Source organism: Anolis carolinensis, chromosome 2 (assembly GCF_035594765.1).
Source record: "Anolis carolinensis isolate JA03-04 chromosome 2, rAnoCar3.1.pri, whole genome shotgun sequence".
Classification (NCBI taxonomy): domain Eukaryota; kingdom Metazoa; phylum Chordata; class Lepidosauria; order Squamata; family Dactyloidae; genus Anolis; species Anolis carolinensis.
The window spans coordinates 313,520,476-313,538,157 of NC_085842.1; the positions used below are offsets into that span (position 1 = coordinate 313,520,476).

Here is a 17,682-nt window from a genome sequence, read left to right on the forward strand (position 1 = left end):
CTATTATTACAGTAGAGTCTCACTTATCCAAGCTTCTGGCTTATCCAAGCCATTTTTGTAGTCAATGTTTTCAATATATCATGATATTTTGGTGCTAAATTCGTAAATACAGTAATTACAACATAACATTACTATGTATTGAACTACTTTTTCTGTCAAATTTGTTGTATAATATGATGTTTTGGTGCTTAATTTGTAAAATCATAACCCAATTTGATGTTTAATAGGTTTTTCCTTAATTTCTCCTTATTATCCAAGATATTTGCTTATCCAAGCTTCTGCCGGCCCGTTTAGCTTGGATAAGTGAGACTCTACTGTATTATTATTATTATCATCTACACTGCCATATAATCCAGTCAAAGTCCTATGCTTAAACTACTACATGGAATTATAGTGTTGTAAATGTGCAGTGTGAAAAGGGCCACTGCTTTGTGCAACCAACTGACAAGAACCAGAAAAATTATTCTCCCGCACAAATCCTAATTCAGCACTAGATATATCTGGATGGAGACATTGTGAGATTGTGACTCCCATCAGCCATAACAGGTGTAGTCAGAAGTGAGTGATGCCATGAATTGCAATCCAGCAACCACTTGTGGATCTTCTCCTTGTAGATCCACAATAGTTGTTTCCACAACAATTTGTGGAAAGAACCTTTGTTTTCAGCCCATTTTTTCCAATTATCACAGGGATAGGAAGTGAGGGAAAATCTTCTGAACAGGTTCATAAACTGCAAAACAAGCACCACAGGGGCATTAACCCTTCCTTTAGCTCTCCAAACCATCAACCCATATAAAAAACAAACATACAGAATCTATCCTGTTTGTAACTTGGGGATGGCCTGTATTGCTCTCCGCATTCTGGTGCAATACTCAAATCAGCGGAGGCCTTTCCACATTGGCATATTATGTAGTTTCAGGATGCAGTTTAACTGTATTGAATTGCATTATATGGCAATGAGGTATTACCTAATCCAGTTCAATGCAGTTAAACTGCATTCTGAAACTGCATTACATGGCAGTATATGAGAGTGAGTTGATACCGTGAACTGAAGCAGTTCATGGCTCTGATTCTAGCTTTTAATCTAAACTTCTGAGTTGATTTCTATGGCGTTGAACTCTTCCTTCTAAATAATTCCAGTACCTTTGACAGTTCAAACTAAAACCCAGACTGGATTTATCATTCACTTCTTAGACTTTGGAGGCACCAACTGCTGGCTTTTACAGGATTTGTGCAAACAAATAACAAGAGGGAGAGGACTCCTGTCCCAATGCAAAGCAGAACATACACTATTCTAACAGCAATTATTGCATTTTAGGGGTGCATTTACAGGATCAGAATGCTCATTAAACTGGTCTCTTATGTCTACTAGCCATTTTATTACTGAATGTGAAGTCGCTCCAGTAGTCTGAGTATGGGAAAGAGGGGGGTTTACATTCAGTGCTCTTTCTGCAGCTTTTAAAAGCCTGCATAATTGCATCCTTCAGAGTGAGAGCGTGCAAACCACACTCGCAGCAGGGAACACGTGGGCAGAAATGCAGAGCCTTTGTGTGTGTCGCTGCTGCATTCGGGAAGAGGCCTTTTTGCACAGCTGCAAACCAGCTGTGCTAATCCGTTGCAAAGGAGGATGTGGACTGGAAGAGACTGCAAAACAGAGGTGGGAGCAGAGGTATAGATTATAGGGGTGTGCAGGCAAAATGAGGGTGCACACACATCTGTTGAGTATTTTGCTCCACCAAATGAAATTTCCCTTTTAGTCTCCCAGGTTTTTAGCATTGCAGTATCTTAACTCTTCAGTTGAGCCTTTAGAAGTGCATCTTAGGCACCCAGAGAAAAGGAAAAGGTAAAGTGAGCAAGGAACTGTGAACACAGCAAATAGAAGAGTTTTAAGTGTGAATGATACTTTACTCACCATGATACTTGAAATTTGAGGCTGAAGGAAAATTACACCGGGGACATAATTCTTATTGGGTGTGTTCTTGCTTCCTATGTATGCCTCCAGGCTGATCTCAGCTTTGTTTTGTGACATAGATCGAGAGAATCATCAGTTTGGAAGAGACCTCAAAGGTCTGCTGCAGGGGTCCCCAAACTAAGGCCCGGGGGCCGGATGCGGCCCTCCGAGGTCATTTACCTGGCCCCTGCCGTCAGTTTTATATAATATATTGTATATACATATAATATTGATAATAATATTATAGTGTAATACAATATAACACTAATAATAATACCATATAATGATATTAATTGTGTATTCTATATTACATATAATATTACTAATAATATTACAGTATAGTGGTATAGTTCAATATCTATATATATAAAAGAGTGATGGCATCACGGCGACCCACAAAACAACAAAACTACAGGCCCCCCAACCTCGAAATTTGACAAAACAACCCATCATCCACGCCTCTAGGTTGATACAACAAAAAGAAAAGAAAAATAAAGTCCTAATTAGAGAGAGAGGAATAATTGCTTTTATCCAATTGCTGCCAGTTTGAAGGCTAAGCTCCGCCCACTTGGTCTCCTAGCAACCTCCTCAGCCCAGGGGACAGGCACAGTTAGGCCTCACTTAGGCCTCTTCCACAGATTATCAGATTTGAACTGGATTATATGGCAGTGTAGACTCAAGGCCCTTCCACACAGCTATATAACCCATTTAGAATCTTATATTATCTGCTTTGCACTGCATTATCTTGATTCCACACTGCCATATAATCCACTTCAGTGTGCATACTAAACATAAAGACAACCATACAACAGACATTCAATACCACCACTACCTCAACAATTTCTCACCAACACCACCAGACAATGCCACAGCAACGCGTGGCCGGGCACAGCTAGTAGTAATATATAATGCTAATATTGTGCTATGCTACTAATATAATATATTGTATGTACATATAATTTGTAAGCCACTCTGAGTCCCCTTTGGGGTGAGAAGGGTGTGATACAAATGTAGTAAATAAATAATAAATAAATTTTAGACTTAGGCTCACCCAAAATCTGAAATGACTTGAAGGCACACAACAACAACAACAACAACAACAACAACAACAACAACAACAACAACCCTAATTAACTTGACTATCTCATTGGCCAGAAGCAGGACCACACTTCCCATTGAAATCCTGATAAATGTATGTTGGTTAAAATTGTTTTTATTTTTAAATATTGTATTGTTCTTTCATTGTTGTTGTTGTTGTTGTTGTTTTTGTTGTTTTTGCACTACAAATAAGACATATGCAGTGTGCATCGGAATTTGTTTGTATTTTTTTCAAATGATAATCCGGCCCCTCAACAGTCTGAAGGATTGTGGACCGGCCCTCGGCTTAAAAGTTTGAGGACTCCTGGTCTAATGTCATTCTGCCATGCAGGAAGACACAAAAGCATTCCCAACAGATGGCCATCCAGCTTCTTTTTAAAAACCTCCACTACACTCCAGTCAGCTTATTCCACTTTTGAAAAGCTCTTATCATCAGGAAGTTCTTCCAAATGTTTACATGGATCACTTTTCCTGTCGTCTGAATCCATTTTTCTATGTCCTGGTCTCTGGAGCAGTAGGAGAAAAGCTTGCTCTGTCTTGAATATGATATCCTTTCCAATATTTAAACATGGCTATCATGTAACTCCTCAGCCTTATTTTGTCTACTCTTCAGCTATATCTGCCTTCCTTACTGCGGCCAGAAGTGGCGACACTGCACATGTTTTGGGATGAGGCTCAGATGGCATGCTTTTAAAATCCATCGTGGGATTAAAAGCAGAGATCAAGATGCATGAAAATTCCATCTGTGTATTTGAACTATGCTGACTCATTCACATATGGAAGCAGCAGTCCTTGGGGTTTTTTTAAACTAATTTTTTATTTTTTAAAACACAAAAAATGCATACTGTTCACATACAAAACATTTACAATTTCCACTACCAACACGAGGATTGTATTCATTTACATATTCATTTTTTTAGACAATCTTTATATCTTTGTTTTTATACATTTGCATTCTATATATTATATAACATTTGTATCTTATTTCTTATGACTTGATCTCCAGATTGATTCATGATATAGGTCTTTACCCTTGTCCATCCTTCTTCCATTTCTCTCATTCTATTTTCATTAGTTTTTTTTAAAAAAAACAATTTCACATTCATAATTTCAAATTCCATTTGCTCCACCATATATTGGTACCATTTATTTACTGTCCATTTGGATTTATCTTTACACCCTAATACTATTACTGCTTGTGCACATTCAATTACAGTAGAGTCTCACTTATCCAACACTCACTTATCCAACATTCTGGATTATCCAATGCATTTTTGTAGTCAATGTTTTCAATATATCGTGATATTTTGGTGCTAAATTCGTAAATACAGTAATTACAACACAGCATTAATGTGTAATGAACTACTTTTTCTGTCAAATTTGTTGTATAACATGATGTTTGGGAGCTTAATTTATAAAATCATAACCTAATTTGATGTTTAATAGGCTTTTTCTTAATCTCTCCTTATTATCCAACATATTCGCTTATCCAACATTCTGCTGGCCAGTTTATGTTGGATAAGTGAGACTCTACTGTATTGCTTCTTTTATTTCCCTTTTATTTCCCGTTTCCTCTCTTTTCCCTAATACCGCTATTTCCTTTGTTATGACCCACTCTTTTCCTAGTATTTGATTTGACTCATTTTGTATAGTTTTCCAAAAAATTGTACATATTCACATTCCCACATCATGTGCATAAACCACCCTTTCTGGTGACATCCATGCCAGCACTGACTACTCCCCTTTTTATAGTCCTTGGGTTTTTGTAAACTATTACCAAGCCTTGGAAGTGCAAATGACATCCTTGCTGTACCATTCTTTAGAGACCCCAGTATTGAACGTGATGCAGCAGTGAAGCTGCAATTGATCAATGATTTTGGTAATATGCCAATGGTGCTGGTGGCTCCCATGTCACTAGGGTGGTGACTCCTCTATGGTATAGTGTGACCTTTAAAAGAATTATCCAAATTAGCAGATCAATTTGGAGCTATGGTTCAATACCTTGGCAAGAAATAAAATTGAAACTTGGCATGGATCTGCCACTCCACCAGCTGCATGGGACGCCCACATTTGATGGGTTAGGGTGTGACTCTTTGATGGACATCCGGTGGATGATGACCATACAATCACACTGGAGGACCTACAAATGCCCAGAGAAGTATTCTCCCTAGCCATCTCTATTTCCTTCAGCACAACTACCCTGCTTCCCTGAAAATAAGACATCCCTGAAAAATAAGACCTAGTAGAAGTTTTGCTGAATTGCTAAATATAAGGCCTCCCCCAAAAGTAAGACCTAGCAAAGTTTTTGTTTGGAAGCATGCCCAGCGCCTGCCAAACAGAACACCAGAGCATGCAGGATTGGTAAATGTACATACCAGTTGTACATGGAAATAATGGTAGTAACAAGAAATTCTTGATAGGATTCACAGTTTGTCTGGTTATGCTGGTTTGTGATGACAACTACTGTACAGTATATAATAAACGTTCATTTTTTTGTTCAACAATAAATGTGAATTCTTCTTCATGGAAAAATAAGATATCCCCTGAAAATAAGACCTAGCACATCTTTGGGAGCAAAAATTAATATAAGACACTGTCTTATTTTCGGGGAAATACGGTATATGATCAATTTCTTATGGGAGATGTCCATAGAATCACATTGGAGGATTTAGAAATTCTCAGAGAGAAGATATTAATCAAATCCAGAAAAGTTAATTCTGTAAATGTGGAGAGCCAACTGTACTTAGGACGATGCAAGAGAATGGAGCTTGGTCAGGAAACATCCTAGAAACCATGCCTACAATTAATGTATGGGATTTGGCATGAAGAATCAAACACAACAACACAATTGGCAGGAGTGTCCTTTTCTCAGGGTATAACCTTTTTCATCCAAGAAGGCAGCAAGTTTCTAGCTCTTATGGTGCAAGAAAAATGTGTTAACATTTCAATAGGTGCTTTGTTAAATACCAAACTTTAAAAGGAAGCCCTCCTTTCAGTTTTCATTTGCAAGTATGTTTATGAGGCTCTCACAAATCATAGATCAAAAAAGAAATATTCTCTCTAAATCAATCCCCCCGAATAATTCCTTTCTCAGTTGGCACTTTAAAAACAGGGAGAGGAAGTCAATTCATCCCTATGAATTGAGAATCCTCGGTTTTTAAGTTGGCAATTTAGGAAGGAAACTGGTGGATGGGGAGGCTTAAGTCACTTTGGCCCATACAGAGAGTGGACCTAATCCAAAACAAGCTGCATACTCCCAACTTGTAGGGAAAATGCATTCAATTTTTCTACACTGTGTGGTATGGCCCCACATCTTCCTGGGGATACATTTCCAGACTTGCATGGATATACAAACTTCAGATAATAGCAAACCCTTTTGAAATGAAGGATTTCTGGCCCAGGAATAAAATAGTCATACTAGTGGACCTAGAAAATAACTAGAAATGTGGATTAATGAAACCACCAATGGCACACCTACAAATAGGGGATCAGTAGTGTACATGTTGTGTTGTAAGATGTGCATATGTGTGTTTGAGAGAGAGAATGAAGAAGGCTCAAGAAAGGAAGACTTTGCTGCCTTTTGGGGAATGTAGGCTTCAGAGTGTATAACTACTGTATATACTCGAGTATAAGCGTAGTTTTTCAGCCCTTTTTAAAAGACTGAAATAGCCCCCCTCAGCTTATACTCAGGTGAGGGTCCTGGTTGGCTTATATTTGGGTCAGCTTATACCCGAGAATATATGGTAAATTTATTATTTTTCTCTATTATTATTGGTATTATTACATTTATTATTTTTCTCTATTATTGTTGCTACTATTACATTTATTTTACTCTATTATTATTATTATTATTATTATTATTATTATTATTATTATTAATACATTTATTAATAAATAAATTAATAAATGTATTAATAATAATAATAATAATAAATACATTTATTATTAATACATTTATCTGACCTTATTATTATTATTGCATTTATTATTTTACTCTATTTATTATTACATGTATTATTTTCCTGTATTTATTATTATTATTATTACATGTATTATTTTACTCTATTATTATTAAAAGGATACATAAGCACATTTACATTGAAGAAGATGAGAATAATGATTTGATCAGAGTTGGACAGTCTTATCTTAAATTTGAGCTTTATGTAAATATTCAAAAACATTTGACCTACTGTAATTAATGTAATTTTATTGGTATCTATTTTTATTTCTGAAATTTACCACCCTCGGCTTATACTGGAGTCAATGTTTTCCCAGTTTTTTAGTGGTAAAATTAGGTATCTCGGCTTATATTCGGGGTGGCTTATACTCGAGTATATATGGTAATTGGAACTACAACCGAAATGTTGGCCTCTTCCCAGTAAAGTTTTGCAGGGAACTGGTATTTAGGGATATTGCTCAGTAAGCAGTGCAACATTTCCCTGCTGTTAGTCCTTCTGCCAGGAGCCCAGATTTGCTTCTTTTGTTTGCTTGTTTTATGAGCCATTTATCTGGGCAAACAGGAAACAACCAATGGAAAGACTGCAGGGTACCTTAAAAACTGTTACACTCTTCTTATCAATTTGGCTACTAGCCCTGGCTTTATCCTTCTCTGTTTCTTTCACTCCTGGAAACTCTTCATAAGCCAAGTTTCCCTCTCGTCTGCCGGATTCCTATATGGCAGATGAGCCGCTGAAATGTTGGATTGTTTGTTTTCCCACCACCACAAATTTGGGAAATGCAAGCAGCACATCCATGCCATGACAGTCATGAAGGTGTATTATTCTGTCTTCATGGTTGTCTGTCTACTTTCCCCTGTGGTCATGGGTTTATAACTTCATGGCTTTTTATCTTCCAGGAGTTGTTTCGAAATCTCAAGTCACCCTCAAGATATAGACTAGATCTACATCTATATATATATATAAATGAGTGATGGCATCACGGCGACCAACAAAACAACAAAACTACAGGCCCCCAACCTCGAAATTTGACAACACAACCCATCATCCATGCCACTAGGTTGATACAACAAAAAGAAAAGAAAAATAAAGTCCTATTTAGAGGGAGAGCAATAATTGTTTTTATCCAATTGCTGCCAGTTTAGAGAGCTAATCTCTGCCCACTTGGTCTCCTAGCAACCTACTCAGCCCAGGGGACAGGCACAGTTAGGCCTCACTTAGGCTTCTTCCACAGATTATCTAATTTGCACTGGATTATATGGCAGTGTAGACTCAAGGCCTTTCCACACAGCTATATAACCCATTTAGAATCTTATATTATCTGCTTTGAACTGGATTATCTTGACTGCCATATAATCCAGCCTTCCAAGCAGCAAGTCTATTCCTTTGTATTCCAGCTCATCAAACAAGGATTCCCATAAGAAGAAAATGGCCAGGCTTTGAGGCTGCAAGGCTATTCACTGCTATTCCACCTGGCCAACAAAGCATTCCCATTAGCCACAGCAACGCGTGGCCGGGCACAGCTAGTTGTGATATAATTCAGTCTGGAAATGCATTATATAGTCAGGATATACCAGGCATGGGCAAACTTGGCCCCTCCAGGTGTTTTGGACTACAACTCCCACAATTCCTAACAGCCGGTAGGCTGTTAGGAATTGTGGGAATTGAAGTCCAAAACACCTGGTTTGCCCATGGCTAGTATAGACCCATATAATTTAGTTTAACTGCATTGAACTGCATTATATCATTCTACTCTACCCTGATCACATAATTTAGTTCCAAACTGCATTATTTCACAATGTAGATCCAACCATAGTCATATTCTATGGAACTTTTAGTCTTACTGGGATGGTGCATCTGCTCCAAATTTTAATTTGAACTTTAATGGCCTTTTCCAAAGTACTGAACCTATTTGCAAGGATAGGATTTAAGACCCATAAACAGAACAAGTTGGGATTTGTAAGGGAACTAACCATAACGCTGAATTTTTCAAGCTGCAATCCAAACAAGTAACTTTTGCAAGTTATGTGCAGAGAAAATAAAGGAAAATCAAGAAGGATAATACACCATAACAGTATCAAAGACAGATCTAAACTTCTCCAGCTTTGTATTAATATACTACTATTGAGAGAAACCATGATATCCTCACCTAAGGATCCTTGTAAGTTGGAAATGACTTGAAGTCACATAACAAATTAAGATCTAGCCTAGTACAGTAAGACCTCCATAACTGCAGAACCCATTTCCACATTTTCACTCAGTGAATGAAAAAATATGGCCTCTCTACGAATTTGTTAAGTATGATTCCTCCAGAAGTTATCTTAGACATCGTGCTGGAGGACTCAGTGTAGTCCTAAGAGAAGATACATCTCTATAATCTTTAGGTCCTTCAGAATAACTGGGACTGGTAGTCAGGTAATTTAATGGTTTATTCTTGTAACCATGGACTGTCCAAATGTATCCTCCATGAATATGAGGTTCTTGCTGTATTAATAAGGGCGTCTTATTAAGCAAACAGGGATTGATGTAATCTACCATCGATGGGAGGAGGGTGGTAAAAGTGGGACGTTGCTCTTTGCCAAGATTTGAACTGTGACATGCTGAACATGCAAGAGGTTTAGAAAATTCTTCTCAGTTCCTTGTGCTTCTAGGTGTGCATATCAAAATGTTTGGAAATGCCCATGTTGCCTGGGAGGCTTTGAGGTTTATAGTTCCCAAAAATAACTTTTGGTGCATACTTGTAGATGCTGTGTAGATAACTAGTGCATGATTCTTTCCATCCAGGTAAGATAGAAAGATAGCGATAGATAGATAGATAGATAGATAGATAGATAGATAGATAGATAGATAGATAGATAGATAGAGATGGATCAGTTGAATAGATCGACAGTTGTCTAGGAATCTGATAACAAAATGGTTGTGTTTATTTCATAAATTGGCAAGTTGTGATTACATTTTTTCTCCCTTTCCCTCTCTTTCAGGTATTTTGACTTTTATGAAGGCCCTTTAGAGTTCAACTCCTCAAAATGCCTGGAACTGAGAAAGGGCATCACTGATGTGAAGGTGCTCTCAATGTAAGTGGGGCCATTCAGTTTTGTGAGTGTTTTGTGGTTTCAGACAGACAGAACTGGGTTTGAATCCCCACTTAGGCATAAAGCTCCACTTTGGTGTCTGGCCACCAGTTTGCAAGGTGAGTGGGAGGAGTGGGGTGCTTCTGGTATTCCCTTGATGCAAACTAAGTTGAAGAAGTTGAAATTCACTTGGATCAGAGGAGAGGAGAAGGTGGGATCTTGTCCTTCCCAGTAGACTCAGGCAAAAGGAAACTGCTGCAGCATTTCTCTCTATCACTTTCCATCTTGACCGTACCCTGATTTTTCTTGGCCATTTGTGTTTCAATTTTCATCTGCAAAATATTCCATGTTCTGATTAGAATACTAAATTTTAAAGTATTTTTAGGAGAGAATTGCAATGGAAGATCCAATCAGGATGGTAAATACAATAAAGGAATACTTCTGGAACATGGCCACACAGCCCGAAAGACATACAACAACCCCGAAAATCCCAGATTATTAAAAAAGAAGACCAACACATTCCAACCTGTAAATATTTGTGTGGGACTGTTATGAAAGGCCAGTACTGTACAGACACATTAATAAGTACAGCCCTTCACATTGATGGGTTTAACTTTTGCAGATTACGTTACTGATGGATTTGATTAATAGGTTCTGTCTAGGACCTCCAGTGCAATTCTACGGTCAACTTCCATCAGTGTTGTCCTGGAAGACCTAAGTCACATACGTCAAACTCATGGTCCCCGGGCTGAATCCATCCCTCCATTTTATGTGTCCCTCCAGATGCTGGACTGCAACTCCTGTATTCCTCATCATGACTAGAGGTGATGGGAGTTGGGATACAGTAACATCTGGAAGGCTGCAGTTCGTTCTTCTTAGTCAGGATAGTGGGGTTTGAATTTAGATACTAGTCTTGTGGATATGAGGTCTGATTTTAAAATGTCCTTTAACCTTTCTACAACCTCAGATCTACAAGTGCTGTTGGGCTGCAATTCCCATTATTCCCAGTCCACACGGCGGATAATCAAAAGTGATAGGAGTCGTTGTTTAGTAACATTTGGGGACCCAAACTTGGTAAAAAGTAAAGAGCACCGACCACTATGTTAAAAAATTATAGTTGGCCCTCTGTATTATTTATTTACAGTATTTATATTCCGCCCTTCTCACCCCGAAGGGGACTCAGGGCGGATTACAATGAACACATATATGGCAAACATTCAATGCCAACAGACAAACAACATATATAGACAGACACAGAGGCATTTAACATTTTTTCCAGCTTCATGATTCCGGCCACAGGGGGAGCTGTTGCTTCACTGTCCAGTAGTGGCTGTACTTCCTCATTCCATTCCTCGTGTTTTGCTGGCAGTTTTATGATGTTGTAAATTAGTTAAATTAGCCTCCCACATAAAGCGTACCTAAATTTCCCTAATTGACAGGTGCAACTGTCTTTCGGGGCTGCATAGGTCAACAGCAAGCCGGGCTATTTAATGGTCGGGGGCTTAACCCGACCCTGGCTTTGAACTCATGACCTCTCGGTCAGTAGTGATTTATTGCAGCTGGTTACTAGCCAGCTGCGCCACAGCCCGGCCCGGATCCATGGATTCAGTGCCGCTTTGAAGGCAACCAACCATAAGGCTGATATGGCCCTTGATGACAATGGGTTTGACATCTCTTATGTAGAGATTCTCAGTGGGAACATTTCTCTATGAATCTCTAACTCCTCATGTATAATATACGGTAGATCAAAGTGCATTCAAGATGCTGAATCATCATGTCTGACACATCACCCGCTTACTGTGATGCGCCCTTGTTTGACGCATTGCTGTGCTTTCCTGGCTTTTCTCGCTTCCCTTCCACAACCCATTTCTCCCTACCTCCATACCCTATGCACCTTTTTTGCTATGCTCCGCCTTGGGAGATGCCCACTTTCTCATGCTGTTCTGGTCTAAAGCACAGAATGACCTAGTTCTTTAAGAATGGCTTATGGGCGGAAAATCACAGGTCACACCACTTTTAAATATTAAACCCCTTTGCTGCAGAAGAGCCATTGGGGAAAAGAACTGTGTTGCATGAAAGACAAGGTTATAGGCAAATGTACAAAGGACATATCAAGCTAATGGTTTTCTAATATAGTGTGCCCTCTTTAGAAAGAGATAATTTCCTTATAGATCTGGGGTGCCCTCCTTTCTTTGCGCAACACTAAGGGCTGATGTATATTTAAAGACAGACTGTCAGGTGGTTTAGAGATCAGCTGGCCCTTCCAAAGTTTCTTTAAGGTGACTTCAATGTCAGAAGGCTGCTGTTTATGGACAAACAAAATGCCTATGAGAAAAAAATGGATTCCCAAGGGCTTGAACTAACAAGTGTCCACTAATGGAAAAATAACAATGTATTAAATTTAATTAAACTTTATATTATGTACAATAACTTTCTTGTTTATTTGCTTGTTTCTTCATAAAAGATGAGTAGACCCCGATCCACAACTGGTAGAATAAAACCTGAATGCAGAGTATCATTGCTTTGAAACAGAACACTTTGTTCCATGATTATCTAAGAAAGACCTTATGGTTCATTGAGTACATTCTTGAATTGTTTGAACTAAATAACAAAAACCCAACCACCAGACAAAGACTATAGGTAGTCGAAACCAGTTGTGGATCAGGGGTCTACTAATCTTTTATGAAGAAACAAGAAAATAAACAAGAAAGTTTACTACACTGTGAATGCAACTGCCATTCATCATACTGTGAATGCAACAGTTTGATTGTCATTTGTAACCATTTATCTGAAAATTATATTCATTATAAAATTATAAAATTATATACATAATACAAAGTTTAATGATATTTAATACATTGTTATTATTCCATTAGTGGACACTTGTTAGTTCAAACAAAATACCTTTCATGTTGATGCATGGAGGGTGTGAAATAAATCATCACCCTTACCACGAGAGTAGTTCTGTCCTCTGAGAATGAGGTCACGTTTCACACTTTCATTAGTTTTGCCCTGAGATGTCTCAGATTTTCGATAGGGCCCAGATATCTATATCAAATGCTATAGGAATGGTATATATATATATGGAAAAACAACAACTTAAATGTATATGCTCTCATGTAGGTTTTAACGTGTGTATTGTGGTATGCTAGTATATAGAGTATTTTCTTTACAGTCCCAACTGGGTACTATCTTATTATGAAACATATAAAGCAAAACACACATAAACCTCCAACCGAAAACAGTCCACAAATATGGTATATATACAATTATACGACCTTACTGTGTAACATATAAAGTAAAGCATACATCAAACTCAACGGAAAACAGTCCACAGCTGTTGTGTGTATATGGACAAAACTATGCAACAACAAGTAATCCCGGGTACACTGCCTCGTTTCGGGAAGTCCTTCTTCAGGTTGTTGATATTTATGTGAGATTTTAAACAGTCTTTTGATGTATGATATTTTTCTTCTTACTGTGATTCTCAGATCTTCTATGGTATGTTGTGGATGTATTGCTGTCTCTTTAATCTTAATGACTTGCTTGGTCCTGCTTTAGTTCAAGGGCTTTCAATGTAGTCAATTTCTAAACATAAACATAGGTACATACTGATAGTAACTATGATAGTTATACCAAAATAGATATGTATAAACACCCCATATATTTTCCAATTCTTAATCTAGTACATAAAAGAATTTACAAAAATACAATTGACTTACACGTCGTGACTCTTGCAGGGCTCTGTGTTTTTTCTCAAAGTTGCAAGTGCCCTATGGCTTGCATGGTGAACTGAAATATTCTATTCACTAAAGATAACAGGTGAAATCAAACCTATCATTCAGCCTTTTGGGGAATACAGAGTTTAATTTAAAGGTCCAGAAAGACTCCCTTTGTAGAAGAAGTATACAAGTATATAATAACAATAACAAAATACAAAACATCAAAATACAGAACAAAAATCAGTAATAATACATACACAATAACCTGGGGAAAAAAACAGAAACACAGTATTAAGACATCGAATTAAAACCAATGAGGTTGCAAAAATGGATAAGCAAAGTGCACATTATGAGTTGCAAATTCAGAAATAGATAAAGTGCACCAGATTCAATTAAGATCACATTGGGTTGGGAGGAGACCTGAATTAATATGAAGTAATCAGGAGTAGTGCGACCAATACAAAAGGTCGAGGAGTATAATTGTAATGATGATGATAATTGTGATTACTCAAAATGCCTAGGTTTTTGGTAGACCAGGAATCCATACTTGGCCATGAATACTTCTTGGGCAAGTTACATTCTCTTAGCTTCAGAGAAAGGCAAAGGCAAATACTTGCCTTTGAACAAATCTTGCCAAGAAAACTCAGTGATAGGTTCATCTTAGGGCCTCCATACACTAGAAGTGATTTGAAGGCACACAATAACAATGCAACAGCAACAGAAAGCATGTTGAGCATAGTTACCAAGTTTTAAAAGATTACAATAATGTAAAACTTAGCATTTGAGTTAGATCAGTGAGGCTATGGTCCCATCCATACTGCTGTATAATGGAGTTTCAAACTGTAGACCTCACAGGCTTTGGAGAACAGCTAGGTTTTCACTCAAATGAAACCAGTCTTGGTGCCAGTTGGACCTCCAAGGGGAGGACAAGCCACAGCTGTATATACTCAATGCGAAAGACCATATAGATCCAGAATAGGTCTCTACAGTCACTTATGGACCCACCACCAAGACTCTACCTAAGGAAGACAATCATAGTGCCAAGTTATTGCCTGTTATGATGATATGATGATGATGTCACAACTGGGGTGCCACATGTGAGAAAACCCACTCCCACGTTCTTATCACGTGTATTACTTATTTCACTGTTGGTACACAAAAGAAAATTCTTCAAGCATATCTCTGCCTATAGCAGTGGTTCCCAACCTTTTTTTGATCAGGAACCACTTTGACCAGGGATCACTCTCCAACATGAGTACCAAAATGATTACAAATCAGTTTTTGCTCAACTTTAGATTCGGTTTGGTTATTTGGAGTGCTGATTCAGAAAATTACATTGGATAGGCCACACCAGCTCTAGTTTCTGATACAGAACATATACCATCCACTAGTTGCCATCTGCTCATCCACATAAAACCATATTTAATAATCTAGAGCTGATATGGTCTATCCAATGCAATGGGTAGCTCTGTGGAAAGGAGCAGAAATAAAATAAAATAAAGAGGAAGGAGGTTTGCAGACTGGTTTTTCATTCTCGTGGCCCACTGGTTGAGAACCACTGGTCTAGGCACATCCTGTATAGGGAGAAAGGCTCCCTCCCTCATCATATATCAAGATCCCAAGTCATTTTGGAATTTAAAGGCCCTCCTCTTTTTCTATTTTTTAGGGTGAAGCAGACGGAATTGTTTGAAAGGTGGAAGAACCTTCAGATGTGCAAATGGGAGATGAATATCACCCAAGCCAACATCTTCAAGTAAGTGATTACTGAAACATCAGAAAACACTGTAAACCAAGTAGATGTTGATGCAAATGAACTAAGAATGGTTTTTGCAGTTTGGTGGATTACAAGTTTAGGGAAAGCATTCATAACACTCCATCCCATCAGAATGGCCCTGTGGGTTCAGGTCTCACTCATTGCAACTACAGAGAATGCGTTTGCTCCATCCTCTATGACAGCCTTACAGATATTTGAAGAGGGTTCTCAGATTGCCTCCTTATGACCTCTTCCCCACATGTGAAGATGCACAGCTCCTTCAGCCTTTTCATCATGAGATTTGGCACCTTGTTTCATCTTAACCACTCTCTTCTGGATGTGTTCCAGTTTGTTGCTCTTTCCTTGAAGGTTGTTGGGTAAAATCTTAAAAGCTTTACATAAGGTCTCCAAAGGCAGTGCATTTAAAAAGCTTGTTGCCCTAATTTACAGTTCTGCATCCAGGACATCTTTTGAGCACATGAGTAGCCCCATTCACTTCAAAGGAAGAGAGAAAGGAATGTGTGATTAGGAATATACAGGGCTTTGGAAAGTTTCATCTTTTTATAAATTACAGATTCCAAAATTGATCCAGCCATTATGGCCATAATTCTAGGAATTGCAGTCTAAAAGAAGAAGAAGAAACTTTCCCAAATTCTGTGAACATACATATGGATCTCTTTCCTCCACTGAATTGGATGGGAAAATCTCAAGGCTGAAGGCATTTTGGAGCCTCGGTTGGAGAGGGGAATGTTGGAGAAGGTATCTCTTGTTGGGTTTACATTTGCAACAGAACTGCATTTGATTCTTGTGACTTGATCTCTCCCCAGAGCTACATTGCTTAGGTGCTGTAATGCCCCAGCCTTCCTGTTCACCACTCAGAAGAACACTCCCTTGGGGACAAAACTGAAATACGAGGTGGATACAAGCGGGATCTTCCACGTCAACCAAGAAACATTCAGAATGTTTCCACAGGTGTGGTACTCAAGTGTGCTTATGGCCATTTCTTTACAACAATTGCTTTCTTGCACATTGCAATTGCTGTTGTTGTTTATGTAGTTGCTGTTTTGTGCCATCAAGTTGTCTTTGACTTATGGCAACTCTATGAATGAGAGCTCAAAGAGGTCCTGTTATTTAAAGTCTTCCAAACTCAGCACTGTAACTTCCTTGATAGAATCAGCCCACCTGTTGTGCACCTTCCTCTTTTCCTACTGCCTTCCACTTGAGTGAGCATTATCATTTCCCCCCCCCCCCCAATGAGTTGTGCCATTACATTTTTTTCATGTCATGAGTGACTTGAGAAACTGCAAGTTGCTTCTGGTGTGAGAGAATTGGCTGTCTGCAAGGAGGTTGCCCAGGGCACGCCCGGATGTTTTAATGTTTTTCCATCTTTGTGGGAGGCTTCTCTCATGTCCCCGCATGGGAAGCTGGAACTGAAAGAAGGAGCTCATCCGTGCTCTTCCCGGATTCGAACCGGCAACCTTCAGGTCAAGAACCCAACCTTCAATTCAGCAATCCTGCCGGCACAAGAGTTTAATCCATTGCACCACCAGGGGCTCTATTACATGATATTTACTTAGTTATGTAACTTCATTTAGTCATTTGAGCTTCTGGTAAGAATCAGAGCTTGTTTTGCATTTGGGCCCATGGTGGTCTATGGTATGCTGAGAACTCTCTTTCAGTATCACATCTCAAATGAGTCGAGTTAACCCGCTGGCCTTCTTTGCTGTCCAAATTTGATATCCACACATTGCAACGACCTTTTCCATAACTGTCCTGATCAGACACATGAGCTATTTCTTTGTTCCCACTTTCCTGTGTAGAAGGTGGCAGCCAGTATGACCTATATTTAGCCTGTTGCATCATGTGGAAAATGACTGGGATGCAGCTATGAAAATAGGATAGTGGTTGATGATCACTGTGTGCTGCCAAAAATGTATTAACAATAATAAAGTGCCCCAATCACATACCTCATTATTCCTCACCATGTATTCAGAGGATAATCTATGAACTCCAGTTATACTAGCATCGCAGAAGGTGCTCCTGTGTCAGTGGGAGGTAAAACTGTTCTGAGTTTTATTCAGAACTTTAAAGAAGCCCTCCAACATATTGAGCCTAGTTGGGAAATAGGGTT

General features: G+C 38.6%; 1 protein-coding gene across 4 annotated transcripts in view; it reads left to right on the plus strand.

Annotated features, from left to right (window-relative positions):
* The window catches only part of st8sia5 (ST8 alpha-N-acetyl-neuraminide alpha-2,8-sialyltransferase 5), a 67,831-nt gene that overhangs the window by 34,194 nt on the left and 15,955 nt on the right, over window positions 1-17,682 (plus strand). For 3 of the 4 annotated variants that reach the window (XM_008103518.2, XM_008103520.2, XM_003214504.3), the window contains 3 exons: window positions 9,987-10,079; window positions 15,465-15,551; window positions 16,379-16,523. In XM_008103518.2, the coding sequence (XP_008101725.1) occupies window positions 9,987-10,079; window positions 15,465-15,551; window positions 16,379-16,523 (325 nt within the window). Of the gene's footprint in view, window positions 1-217; window positions 1,658-9,986; window positions 10,080-15,464; window positions 15,552-16,378; window positions 16,524-17,682 lie in introns of those variants that run through there. The other variant, XM_008103535.3, reaches the window with a different exon arrangement.